At 43.0% G+C, this 14509-nt stretch overlaps 2 protein-coding genes across 2 annotated transcripts; one reads left to right on the top strand and one right to left on the bottom strand.

Moving 5' to 3' along the window:
- Nucleotides 1-371: 371 nt before the first annotated feature.
- On the bottom strand, nucleotides 372-4792 carry rps27a (ribosomal protein S27a). The gene is made up of 6 exons (XM_084076249.1): nucleotides 4753-4792; nucleotides 4587-4651; nucleotides 3596-3650; nucleotides 2433-2518; nucleotides 1688-1819; nucleotides 372-591 (listed from the first exon to the last, which is right to left on the bottom strand). The coding sequence occupies exons 2-6, from the start codon at nucleotides 4632-4634 to the stop codon at nucleotides 442-444; spliced, it is 471 nt and encodes a 156-aa protein (XP_083932375.1). The 5' UTR covers nucleotides 4635-4651; nucleotides 4753-4792; the 3' UTR covers nucleotides 372-441.
- Nucleotides 4793-13014: 8222 nt separating this feature from the next.
- LOC311058557 (palmitoyltransferase ZDHHC23-B-like) lies at nucleotides 13015-14328 on the top strand (the record flags this gene model as incomplete). The annotated part of the gene is made up of 1 exon (XM_084076020.1): nucleotides 13015-14328. The coding sequence occupies one exon, from the start codon at nucleotides 13015-13017 to the stop codon at nucleotides 14326-14328; it is 1314 nt and encodes a 437-aa protein (XP_083932146.1).
- Nucleotides 14329-14509: the final 181 nt, after the last annotated feature.

Here is a 14509-nt window from a genome sequence, read left to right on the forward strand (position 1 = left end):
GAAACTAGGATACTAGGTCAACATCTGTCTCAACATGCCATGTTTATATTCCTTAAGATTTGTGGTCAGGCAAAACTAATCTTAACATGAACATTAACAAACATAGGCAGAAAGCTCTCATCTCCAAAGTTTAACTTTGTGTTTTTTCGTAAATTAATACCCTATTCGATCATACCACAGCGTCACACATAAGTAGCAGGTCTGCAAGCTTTTTGAATATGAATCCTGAAAACTAACTTGGACATTGTTTCCAGCCGACAGACAGTATGCAAACCAAGTATAACTAATTATCCACAACATCACCTGACAGTTTTATCTATATTATTTACTCAAGTATACACCCAGTTATGGAGACGATACAAGACCAGAGGTTTTTGTCAAATATTTTTTTATTAACAGTTACCGACACCATTCAGAACATGCCATGTTTGCTGTGGTTGTTTACTTGTCCTCGGGTTTGTTGAAACAGTACGTGAGGCAGCATTTTCCACAGTAGTGCCTGTCAAAGTGGCTGGCCATGAACACACCAGCACCGCACTCGTCAGCTGGGCACTCACGCCTCAGGCGGTGGATTTTGCCATTCTCGTCAACCTGGAGGAGAGATGAGACATGGATTAAAGCAAAAAAAAATCTCACGACTGGAATACTATGTATGGCAGAGTCCTATTATGAGATTTGTGAAACCGTGTTAAAGGAGACCCCCCCCCCCCACACACACACGCCGTTTCCTAAACAATTACAATATGCAAAATGATGAGGTTTTAGTAATACTGTTCCTGCAGTTCTACATACTGCCAACCAGCTGAATTAATCACAGATTGAGGCTTTAACCTTATACAGGGCAATTATGCCCTATTTAACATACTTAAAATGTAAACATAGTGTATTATTGTGGGCTGTCTCTGTTGATGTTTCGGGTCTGATGAAGTGATGCATGTTCCTTATGATGGAAAGGGTTGACCGTATGGATATAATCCATACGTAAACAGTCATTTGTTCACGTTCAGTTGAACTCAGTTCTGACGTTACTTTAGTAACTGTCGTAGACTTTGCTAAAGCCCTGTTGCGATAGTATGACATTCAGTTGTCTAAATCTATCTCTGGTTCATGGCGTTAAAGGCCAACTTTTTTTTTTACAAGGGTTATTTTATTATTTTGTAATGATAATAATTAAAAGATGTGTTTAAAAAAAATCATGTATTGCTTTCTATCGTTATAGTGATTTTTAACTTGGGGGCGGGGGCATTCTGTCCATTGGTAAACAGTCATGAACGCATGGTGGCGCTGTAACAGGCATATCTGCAGTGTGCCTCCATCTAGTGGCTTAACAAATATAGCACTTAACCATTTTTTCCCACTTTTCTTTTATTGGAATATAATACAGAATATCGTGGGAAAATCTAAATACCAGTATTAAAAAAAATCTATACCGCCCAAACCTACATGAAATGACACGCCCCAAATAGGGACACTGGGTTTAAAGTGCTTACTTTTTGGTAAAGTTGGGATTCTCTAGAATAAAGATTACATGGATTAATCTGTGATATCACATCTAACCTTCATCTAACAGTGGTTCAGACCGAAAAAGATCTAGTCAGGCCGAAACTACAGGCTACACACAACTTGTGACTGACGGATAGTGCCCTATCCGTGGTATCTTTATTCTAGATTATAGATCTGATTTTACCTTGTAGTACTTGAGCACAGCGAGCTTGACCTTCTTCCTCTTGTGCTTGTTCTTCTTGGGGGTGGTGTAAGACTTCTTCTTCCTTTTCTTAGCACCACCACGCAGTCTCAGCACCAAGTGCAGAGTGGACTCCTACAACACAAGGATGTTTGACTTGGTAACTTTTCTAAGATACATCAGATGGATTCTCATTACACACTTTCAACTAAAGCCAGCATTGACTCTTCCACAATCTTCTAATGCTATAGTCTGTCTGTAACCCCTCCTCACTAGAGCTGTGACGAGGAGCTGTCATGAGTTTGTCACTTGAATTCATAAAATATATTTTAAGCAGTTAGGGGTTGAATACTTTAGTCAGAAATGTAAACAACACGTGGTAAGACATTAAAGCTAAAGACTAAAAAGTCATGGTTAAGTTTCTCTTGCCCGGTCTGTGTCCCTGAGCAAGACTCTTAAATGTCACCCTAACTGTTCTCCGGTGCTTTATTAAACAGGCATGCTAACAGCCCCGAGGTGAAAAGGTGACAACATGTTGTTTTCTTTCGGGTCAGGTGTCACACAATTGCCCTATTTGGGTTCAAAAAGGTGACTGTAGCTGAAAAGTGACACTTTTGCATGTCTGATTAAAGGCGTTTCCCTACTGCTCTTAGTAGGTTAAATGCAGAGGAGAAATTAAACTTAGATGTGCAAATGTGCTGTGACAAATGCCCCAAAATTATGAAGACTGAGCGTATAATGTTCTCACCTTCTGGATGTTGTAGTCGGACAGAGTGCGTCCATCCTCCAGCTGCTTACCAGCGAAGATCAACCTCTGCTGATCGGGAGGGATACCTGCAGACAGATGAGCAGGAATCTTATAAGGACCATTCAAAAGGTTCATACTCATTCAGACAAGCTCTCAAGCAGTGTCAAGTTCTGCTTTTTAGACAAAAATCTTAATCTTTCCAAAAATAGTTCCCTCATCATTGACTTACATTGCAGTTAACTTTTCTGAAAAGTCACTCTTAGCACACAAACTAACGCAAACAAAGCCGATTCTGACAAGGCGCTATATAAATGCACCATTTGCCATTTAGAAAGAATTTGCCTTGTTTGGATTAGTTTTTGCTATAAGAGTGACATTTAGTGTGGCTTCATTGTGTTTAAGTCAATGAGGAGACTATTTTTGGAAAATCAATTTCAAATCAACAGAGCAATTATTGAAGATATCTTGCCAATATTTTGAGTCATGGCAAGTTAACTACAACCCAAACGTCTACCTAGAAGATGCATACAGAAAAATAAACTCCAGATTGAAATTGGTCAAGGCGCTGTTCATGGTATCCGGACCTGCAGAGGAACCCTCCATGAATCCACTGAATACGACGGGCTACTAAAAACCTCTCACTTCAACCTTTAGTTAAAGGTCAGCCTCACATCAGTCACTTGCACACATGGATTGATGACATGTTCGTCAAACATGTCACACTGTTACAGCTCTATATTCTGATGTGTTCTCCTCGTCTCTCTAGGTCATTACAGAAAATACTTTTTCAGCACTGGGTGCCAATGTGATCCAACCAAAAACCCTACAAGGACCATTTATCACTCAGCTTCAATATTAGTGTTCCAGTTCCAGATTTGTTTCCCCAGCTCATTTTGTTTAATCACTTCCAATTGTTTATGCTTTAACAGTTCTCCATCCTATGCTTTAACAGTTCTCCATCCATCCGGGACAGGGAGAGCCCCGTTACTGAACAAACCCTCTATAGAATGATTACTATCGAAATACAGGGATATTAAATGCCTTTTAAGATTAATTTATTATGATTTTGCACAACAAATAAAATGATTGACTTTCTGGAATTGCACCAATCAATCAACTGCCACTAGCTGGTATTAACATCCCTTAATCAAGAGTAAACTTACCCTCTTTGTCTTGGATCTTAGCCTTGACATTTTCAATTGTATCTGAAGGCTCAACCTGTGGAAGAGATGGATATATAAGATTAAAACGTTACCCTCCTAGTCATCCAAATCATGTCATCTTCACTGACTTCTGGATTGGTTGCTCAACGATCTGAACAAATTCAACCAACGTTTATCCAGGCAGTGGTGGTTCTCAAACTGGGCCCTTACTTATAAGGACCATTCAAAAGGTTCCCTTACGGGTCCAGTTTGTTCCATTTGTACACTCACAAGTTAGGATTTTCTAGTATGTATTATTAGGGTCCCAAGAGATGAAATGTTGGGGAAAATGGGGGTCCATGGCCCTTGGAGATCCGTGCCGTTGTGCATTTGTAAATAATCCATTGTTAATTCATCAACTGTTAACTATTGATATAAGTTAAAATGAACTTTAGAAGGCTTTCAGTGTAGCATAATAGCGACTTGCATATAAAAAAACACTAGGAATATCTACAGTGTGTAGCCGGCCACACGTGCATGTCAGTGTTAGCTAGCCACTAGCCAGTGTTGCCAGATTTTGAGAGATAAATAAATAAATAAATAAGCAACCAGGTCTATGAAAACAAGCCCAAAAGCAGCAACTAGGGCACTTAAACCTATATACTGTATGCATTGAAAATCTTTCAAATAAAAATATGAAATATTTTAGATTTTTTTAAACATTCTAACACAAATCTGGTATGGGGGGCTTCCTGGCACAAAACATTTTCAGATGTGGGGTTAGGAACAAATACATATTAATTTACGGGTCCATAGCATGAAAGTATTTGACGTTTACACAACAACGTGTTTACTGTAGACAAGTTAAGCTTAGTTGATGGCACGTATCGTTATTAATGTTTGGTAAATACATGTTAAAATACAACGTAGTGACTCCCAGCATGAAGGCACGGGAAGTCACGTTAGCATGATGCTAACACTGCGCGAACGTCGTATCGTCAGTCTCACCCACCTCGAGGGTTATAGTCTTCCCCGTGAGGGTTTTCACGAAAATCTGCATCTTGGCGTTCAACCCACCTGCGTATAGACAAGATAGAGATAGGTTTTAATGTTCGATAAACGTATTAAATGTGTTATTTGAGGTAATAAATGAGTAAAATGGGAGAGCACGACATTACCACTGGTCGTGTCCTAATGGCGGATCATGAGAAGAGGGCTTTCTCAGCCAAGCACGGGGTTTTCTGCCCCGGTTTGCACGGAGTAGAGGTGGCCGTGGCACGCGCCTGATCCAAAAGACGAATTATTATTAGTGTGTAAATGGTACGAGAAACAGAAACAAATGCTTTATTATTATTATTATTATTATTATTATTATTATTATTATTATTATTATTATTATATACAGAGTAAAAGCTCACATAAATGTGTTTGTTTGTTATTGACATTTTGTTGCTCATGTTCATTATTAGGTAAAGAATAACAGGTAAAGTAAATACTACATTTATTTAACTCAACTGTGTGTAAATGATAAATATGACAAACGTCTATGTATTATTATTGTTATTTAAGAACTACACTCCTGGGTCCTGGCCATTACGAAACTACATTCCCCAGGCGCCAAGTTAATTCGAGCGCCATAGCAACCCCTCTAGCGACTGTGTGTGTACAAACTTTCTTGACATTTCTTTAAAAATAGTACAGCCTGTGTTACACAAATGGCCTTGTAAAAGCAGACGTTTATTTACGAGGAAAGTTAAATAAAAAAACAAAAAGTAACGCTAAAATGACAATGTCTGAGACGAGAAGAATGTCCAGATGTGAACCTGATGTGTGTGAAAGTGACAGACGGTTTTTAGAGTCTCTTTCTGAAAACATTAAACGTGATAAAGATCATCTCCAATGTCCAGACCGAGGACCTGATGTGCATCGATACATTATTTACAGTAATGTATTTGATGAGGTATATTATTATTATTATTATTATTATTATTATTATTATTATTATTATTATTATTATTATTATTATTTTACATTTTAAAATGCACTGGCATTTTCTATGCAGGTAAATTAATAATTTCATGCAACACGTTTTTTTTTATTGACAAAATGTCAACATTACAATTACAAATAACAGGACAAAATGCAGTTCTTGGTCTGGTAGCAGGTAGCTCACTACATAGACGTAGCCTAACTTAGTAAAGTTGCACTAAAGCAACATGTTCAAATTTTACAAATGTGATCATTTATTAAATATATTTATATAAAAATATGTTGCCTTGCCCCTGAAATGTAAGTTTGTGTGGCCGTGTATGGTAGGATAAGTCACTGGTTGTTCGACATTTTCATGTGAAGGACCCCCAAATTGATACAGATTAGGCTATAAGAAAGAGGCAAACATTTGGAAATAGCTGATCTACAAGCTCACAACACCACGCAACGCAAGGTGTTGTGAGCTTGTAGCTATTTTTGCAATATTTATCTGTGGAACCGATTCAAACCAAATGTAATACCTCAGCTCCTACATTCCAAATGCTTATCAGGGTGGGGGGTCCCCAGTTCACTTTTCAGTTGCCTGAAAAGACTGACCTATAGCACAATGGTTCTTACAGTGGGGGTCCTCACTGGGACACCCAGGGGTCCTTGAGAGAGTAGGGAGACCCCAGCAAAAATTATGAACAAATGAATTTCACTATTATTTCACCGGCTAGAATTTAACCCAATGATAGAACATAGGTCTCACTCTCTCCACTTACAGCATAGAAAGTTGTAGAATTCTGTACTTAATCTAATCTAACGGCTAAAATCTTATATCTCTTATAGGGGTCCCTGGGCACAACGTCTTGTTAAATTGGGGTCGATGGCCTATAGGTAATATTTGACAATTTGGCCAATGTTTGTTGATTACTTTTGACGCAGTAAATTATTTTGTCATTTTAGAGGTATTAAAACGGTCTTAAAAATCCTTAAATTGTCACTTTAGAAATGTGCAGATACCCCGTATACTGTATGTTGGTTTGTTTACTTGTTTACTGAAAACAATATTGGACATTAAGCAAATCATCTGGGGACCCCCCCCAAATGATGGTTCCCAGCTTGGGAATGTACAGTATGAATGATACATTGCTGTGCTCACCAGGTCATTCAGCACGCCACGGCGTACAAAGGCCTGCTGTCAGCCATAAAGAAGGAGTACGATGATGCCATCAGTGCTGTGAAGACGTCTCAGTACGAAGCCCAGGTGGCTCAACGTAAGCACAACGCCATGGAGGCACAAGCAGTGTCTCTGGTCAATTACCAGAGACAAGCTGCACAACTGAAGGACAGGTGAGGTGAAACCATTGTGTTTCCTACACTATCTGTATCGAGTGGACCTCTGACACAGACCTACGGCACATATAAACAGTCATAAAAAAGTGTGACTCCTTACGGGGGGTAAAAAACGCTCTAGAGCACTTACAGGTGTCTGCAATTTCTAACTGGCCACTGTAAAAAGCTTATCACCGGAAATTACCAGCCCCCCCCCCCCCCCCCCCCCCCACCGTTTACTGTAGCCTACATATTATTCTTTTTGATTACTACTCGTTTACGTTTATATGATGTTTTTGCATGTTTGTCTTTAATGTCTCGATGTCTCGATGAATTGAATACACAGGACCTCAATGGAAATAAGCCATAGGCTTTTTTGGGTTATCCTTTTAGCATCCTAATGTATAAATCTGTACCACTGTGCTTTTTTTGCAAACTGTAACAAATGTATTTAATCAATCTCTCCCTCTCCCTCTCTCTCTAGGATTGCCATCATCCAGAGAGACACAACAGAGGTCCGGGCCAAGTTGAACAGACTGCAGGAGTCCAGCGGAGACAAGACCTCCTCCTCAGAGAGGAAGAGTGTGGATGAAGCAGAGACGCAGCTGCCCAAACAGATACCTGGTAGGCTAATATAAAACACTGTTAGGACATTCATCTACTGAAATGGGTAACACTAAAGTAATTAAAGTTTCTCTGTTGATAGGTTCAATACTCAGACAGACAGACAGACAGACAGACAGACAGACACCTTTATTGATCCCGCAGGGGAATTTCAGTCGCCCAGAGGCAGCACAACAGTATTAGCTTTATAGATTTACAGTTACAGAGAAAGAAAGTCGTATACAGCAATACAAGGCAAGAAAAACAATAAGAAGCCCTGTCAATACATAACAACAGTACACAATAGTGTATACATATTATACAACTATCCTGCACTATGCAGAAAAAACTACGACACAAGGTTACAGTGTCCTCACCCTATCCCGCCCCAGAACAGTGACCATTACAATCAGAGCAATGCCAATCAAATATATAATATTATACCCACTGTGGATGCTGGCTGACATTGTACATACACAGTATAAGCCTCATTTCCACTGTTGATAGTCTGTATCTATCTACCTACTGTATCTATCTACCTACCTACCTACCTACCTACCTACCTACCTACCTACCTACCTACTGTACCTACCTACCTACCTACCTACCTACCTACCTACCTACCTACCTACCTACCTACCTATATATTTATCAGCCCTGATATTTCCACCATTCCACCTCACATCTGTTCTCCCAGGCCTGTCGCTGGAGGAGTCTCTGGACCTGGTGGCATTGGAAGGATACCTGCAGTGTCTGGAGAGCAGGAGAGACAGACTGCAGGACAGTAAGAAGAGTCAATATGTTCCTCTGGAGGTCAAACGGCAGCTGGACAGTAAACTGAAGGCTGCCCAGACACAGACACAGCCACTGACCGCTGAAAATGACCGCCTGCGTCTACAGTAAGAAGCTTATTTCAGTTTTCTAGTTGTTTTTGTTTTTAAACAGTTTAGCCTGTTTTTGCTTTGTTAAATGTAGATATGAGGGTTTAGATATGTTGAGAGTACGAATTGTTTGTCAGAATCCTGGACACATATCCTCCTTTGCTGAGAAATTAACCACCATTTCCGTATTAATTGTTTTCATGGTAGACTCAGAAAAGACACAGCGCAATGAAGAGTTACAATCTGTAGGTTTCCTGAATAATCTAGTATATGATCTTATCTTGTTATCTTCCCTTTATACATGGTCAAAGCTATTTCAGTCAGACAACTCTTGGATTGGATTAGAATCTGTATTTATCGAGCAAGCTTGAGCATAGATATAGGAGGCATAAAGAAGCATAGTTTGGCGTCAGGGCTCTGAATCCATTCACTCCCTGTAAGAATAACATTTATAATAAATGTTACATGCCAAATAGCATTTACAGGGAATGAATAAAGACCCCCATGGGGATCTAGAAACAGAGCCTACAGGTGGATGCCGGGGAGGCGGTGGGATGACTATTCATGGGCGGCATAATGCAGGCAGCAGAGCAGCAGTAGCGACGGCACGTCAGCTCAGCTAGACAGGGAAGCCAGAGTGAGCAGGTAACAGCGCAGTACCTATAATCACCCGACCAGGAGAAAAGTGCATGTGACTAGTCACCTGATCGGTTGGCCCAATCCCTTGAGTTGCCTGGCCTGAAGCTCCGTAAACTGCGCCTCATGAGGTGTGAGTCCAGTCTCTGTGTAAAGGTACCTGTACCTCTGTTGTACAGGTACAGGCGTCTGAAGGTTGTCAGTGACTCTCTGAGCCAGTGGAAGGATTCAGGAAGGCCGGTTCCTCTGGCAGAGCTCCTCACCTCCACCTTGGAGAACATCAGTCACATCTCAGGCATGAGTTCACACACCACTGTTCATTTATTATTCTCAAACATTTTCATGTCAAGGACCCCCAAATTAATATGTATTTGGCCGTGGATCCCCATCTGAAAACTCTTGACCCCACTTTTAAAACCAGTGTTATAAATGAGTTGAACTTTGTCCCAAAGCACTGCTGACCTATTAAAACACTTCTAATAGAATCAATGCTTGCTCAGTCTCAGTAGAGTCCAAATCCGTTTCCGGAGGTAACAAAATGAATGTTTTTCACATCATTCAGAGTATTGCAAGGTAGTCAGTAACAAGTAATGAATAATGGTAGACAAGTAACCAAGAGCTAGCAATAAAACATTGGGCTGAAGTTAAAAGCACAAATTGTCCGGAGTGGCCATCCGACATGGTACCTAAAGTATTCCATAAAACAAGGCAGGAAATGGAGAGGACATTCGTCAGGAACAGAATGAAATAAAACCTATTTCTGAACGATTGAGAGACCTTTATAAAAGAATCGGCTCAGGAAAATAAAAGAAGACATATTACACATTGTTTTCTGCTGTGTTTCTTTTTGTGTGTGTGTGTGTGTGTGTGCGTGTGTGTGTGTGTGTGCGTGTGTGCGTGCGTGCGTGTGTGACACAACAGATTCTGACTCTGACAGTACTGACTGTGTGCTGTTGGAAGATGAAGATCCAGCTAAAGTGAAGGAGTCAAAGCTGCTGGTGGATTACGTGGACAGGTAATGATCCACACGGTTTTAGGTGCAGTGATTCCCAACATTCTTTTAATGTATTTCAAGGACACTCATTTGATATGATTATTATCTCTGGGACCCAATCTATACTTTAAAATCCTCAGTCCTAAATTTAACTCTGAGAGTTACAGACTCCTCAAGGACCCCTCGGGATCACCCATCCTCATGTTGAGATGTAGTGGTGTGGTGTACAGTATGTGGTGAGTGATATGCTTATAGCCTGCCTCTCTCTCTCTCTCTCTCTCTCTCTCTCTCTCTCTCTCTCTCTCTCTCTCTCTCTCTCTCTCTAGTTTTACAGAGTTGTTTGAGTCAGGTGACTATGAAGCAGCAGCGTTCCATGCTGTCAGGTCTCCTCATGGAGTTCTGCGCAACCAGCACACCTTGGAGAAGTTTAAATGTAACCCACACGCACACACACGCACTCATTCACGCACGCACACACACAGACACGAATGCGAGCATGCATGCACGCACCCACACACACACACACACACACACACACACACACACACACACACACACACACACAATGGCTGGTTCTTCGCTTGCGAAGATCATAGGAGGAGTTTAGAGTTTGGGGTCCTTTTGCTTTGCTTTGAGGCAGGCACGTTGATGTCCGTATAAGCCAGTGGTTCTCAACCAGTGGTCCGGGGACCACCAGTGGTCCTTGAGGAGGTTCCAGGTGGTCCCAAGGCTAAATGGTGGAGAGTAACCAAATGGAACCAAATGGACTCTTATAGTTAAAGATCTATATGGACCCTTAGAGATATTTTACTCTTGAGAGTGTAAAATGAAACCAAATGGACCCGTAAGGGTAAGGTTTCATTTAACACTCTATCAATTCACACACGCAAATTGGTTTCATTTTACACTCTCAATTCACGCACGCAAATTGGTTTCATTTTACACTCTCAAGAGTTACATTATTGTTAAACATCTGCATTACTTAATTTACAAGAAGTCTACACAATTAGAGAATTTGAGTTTGAGTTTGAGAATTTTGCCTGTTATCTCTCCTATGGTACCAACATCAATACAGCATGGAATTGTGGACAAAATCGTAACGATTATAAAATATTCTAAGATTTGGGTCTGGGAGTCTAAAGCTCATTGAATGGTGGTCCGTGGCTTAAATGCCAAATAATTATTGGACCTTAATTTGAAAAGTGTTGAAAACCACTGGTATAAGCCAATCCTTGACTCCTGCTTTTGTGGCTGCGTTAGAGGTCTGGGTGGATGTATCACCCTTTCGACGATTTGTGCATTTTTGTGCATTGCAGCTGTAGTGTCTGCTTGATGTTTCTGAGCTTCACAGTAGCGTCGTTTACAGCTTTATTTTACTGTTTTACCTCATGCTATACAGGGGTCTTCAACGTTTCTCCACCCATGGACCCCTTAGCTGAGAGAGAGAGATGAAGTAGGGACCTCCACTACAAACATTTTCATAGATTTCATATTTGTTCATGTTAATGTGTATTTTCAGACATTTATCCACTTAAATTGTCAATAGTTAGTAAACTTCACCTTTCACTCTGTACTTGGTCAGCTCTTTTTCCCCTCTACACCAAACCTCTTTGTCAAAAATAGCCGATCTACAACGTTGTGAGCTTGTAGATATGCCATATTTGGCTAAAGTTCTCCTCAGAATAGGGATGCTAGTGTTCAAGTGGTAAATGTTAAAATAAAATAACCTATCACACAAAGATTTGGCGGCCACCCTGTAGTAACTCTGAGGACCCCCTGTTGAAGACCCCTGATATACAGTATAGCCTATTGGTCATTGTTATCAGCAGTGTGGTGGAGTCTGCCACACCAACATCCATGGATGAGCATGTGATGTGACTGTCTGTTCTGCTCCTCTCTACTCTCCTGCTCCTCCCAGTGGTGAAGGAGTATGACGGCAGGATGCCTCCATTCCTCCACTTCTTCCAGGCTCTGATGGTGTCCGGTACCCAGGGAGAGAGGCCGCTCCTTGGGGAGAGTTTGTCCGTGGACGGGGTCCGGTGTGCACTCCAGCACAACGTCATGGAGCTGGTTATCCACGGCATCACACTGCACAAGTACGTACAACAAATTGTGTGCGTGCGCGCGTGTGTGTGTGTGTGTGTGTGTGTGTGTGTGTGTGTGTGTGTGTGTGTGTGTGTGTGTGTGCAAGCGCCAAACTTCTTGTGCACACTGCCAGTAGGCCAAAAAATTACCTCCACGCATTTTCACATTATGTTTAAAAAGAATAATTAAAGGTAGAGTAAGTGATATTTTTTTGGTTGAAACAAAATGTTTTTTGTTAAAAGGTTGAAGGTCTGATAGTAGGTCTGATAGTAATCATTGCTATAGAGTGTTTGTTCAGTAACAGGCGTCTCCCCATCACTCCAGCTCTTTAATAAACAGAAACAATTTTTTTTAGGTGGGTTGCCAATTTCAGCCAATCAGGAGAAAGTACAAATGTATAGTGTTCCACTTCCAGTTTTGTCTGCTAATTTCTTTGTGTCATCACTTCCAATTTCACTTGTTCATCCTGTATCCTGTCTGAGTTGTCTCTGTTTACTAAAGAGCTGGAGAGACAAGTGAGACTCCTGTTACAGTACAAACACTCTATAGCAATGAGTATGATCTGAATATAGAGCTATTTAACACTTGTTTTAACAAAAGAATATCACTGACCCTACCTTTAATTTTATAGACGGCGGTCGGATCGGGCTGAAACATTGCCCAAATATGTAGTTATATGTCATAGATACGTCATTGACCACTAACATCACAGACTGGACACATGAAACCCGAGATCTGACATAGCTCACAACAACACAAAACAAGTAACGGCTCGGTGATCACACCGGAGCCGTGTTGTGAATTCTAAAACATGAAACGGATCTGTTCTGCGGTGAGGCGAGAAACCTTTCAACGTTAGCCGCCCATACCGCCTGCTGATTCGCTTCGTCCTGACGGCCAGCCTCGCAGTCAGTCGAGGCTGCATGCCCGTCACGATGAAGCGACCCAAAAACCCGGTGCCGCCGGAGCCTGAAGACGGCCTGTGTTGTTGCGAGTATGTGAACATGCACGGGGAGAGGAGCCACCTTGCAGCCTCCTGCTGCGACTGCGAGGACCTGGATGAGGCCTGTGACAGATGGCTAAAGCGGGAGTCACAGAAACCCGACACGGCGCCGCGGCTGCTCGCCGCCGTGTCTGACCGCGCTCGCGTGCCCTGGCTGTGGGGCGGAGCCCAGAGAGTAGACCTGTCCGTGATCCCGCCGCTCGTTCTGCTTCCCGTCCTGCTGCACGTGGCGGCTCTCCACTTCCTCCTCGGCGTGGCGGTTCTGATGGTCTTGCCGGGTGCGGTGGCGTGGTATTACTACTTCACCCACCGCCAGAAGAGGGGACGCACGCGCTTCTTCCTCAGCCTGACACTCTTCTCTGTCGGCTACGTGTACTACGTGTTCGTCACGGAGGTGTTTCCGCGTGGCGACGTGGGGTCGACGCGTTCGGCGGCTTTCACCGCCGGGGTGATCCTCGGCCTTTTTGCACTCGCCCACACCAGGAGGGAACCAGGCTCCGTGCGGCCAAGCCAGGGGGACGTCCAAGCTAGGACGTTGACCTCCCGCAGCCTTTCGGCCAAGACAGAGATCGTCTTCAACGGGGCTAGGCGGGAAACAGCGACCACGGTGACCAAGTGGGCGGATTTGTCGGGTTCGGGGCAGGCAGGGGCGGAACAGACGGAGGAGGGTGGCGACAGGAAGGACTGGTGTTTGACGTGCGACGCGGAGCGTGCCCCGAGGGCGGGTCACTGCCGGATCTGCGGCGTGTGCGTGCGGCGCCTCGACCACCACTGCATTTGTATCGACAGCTGCGTGGGGCAGGCCAATCACCGTAGCTTCCTGCTGATGCTCCTCCTCTTCCTGTTAACATTTCTGTATGGGATCAGCCTGGCGCTGCAGACCGTGTGTCCCCGACAGAGCGCCCTCACCGCCCTGCTGTACTGCCCCGGCGTGTACGAGCAGCACGCCACGGCGCTGGGCTTCACCTGTGCCTGGTACAGCAGCATGGTGATGGCAGGGCTGCTCCACCTGCTGGTGGTACAGGTCATTAACATCAGCCATAACGTGACGGGGCGCGAGGCGCGCATCGCCACCCGAGAGAAAACCGCCCGTATTGGCTGCTGGGGACTCGTTGTGGACACGGGGGTCCACTCTCGAGGTATGCGGCGGAACTGGGTGGAGTTCATGAGAATGGGTGATGATATGTCCACGTCCTCCCCGACTGACGGCCCTTCTTCACGCGATCCGACTCCAACTCCAGTGTAATTTGCTGTGGCTATATTCTGTATGGCCAGTGGCAGCAGGGCCCCTTTTACACTTCAGACTTGTGTCTGTGCTCCTTGACCGGCAAGGGAGCAAGTACAAATAGTGAATTTGGAGATCTGCTATTGTAACTACTTTTATTAAAATAGAATGCATTATTAAAATAGGACTTAAGGTTAAGATG

This window comes from Gymnoscopelus microlampas, assembly GCF_963454915.1.
Source record: "Gymnoscopelus microlampas genome assembly, chromosome: 13".
Lineage (NCBI taxonomy): Eukaryota > Metazoa > Chordata > Actinopteri > Myctophiformes > Myctophidae > Gymnoscopelus > Gymnoscopelus microlampas.

Coding starts and splice junctions, on each gene's coding strand:
- rps27a (XM_084076249.1), bottom strand. CDS start 4,634: ATGCAGATTTTCGTGAAAACCCTCACGGGGAAGACTATAACCCTCGAG. Junction 3,651..4,586: donor GGAAGACTATAACCCTCGAG/GTGGGTGAGACT, acceptor TCTCTTCCACAG/GTTGAGCCTTCAGATACAAT. Junction 1,820..2,432: donor CCGACTACAACATCCAGAAG/GTGAGAACATTA, acceptor CTTGTGTTGTAG/GAGTCCACTCTGCACTTGGT.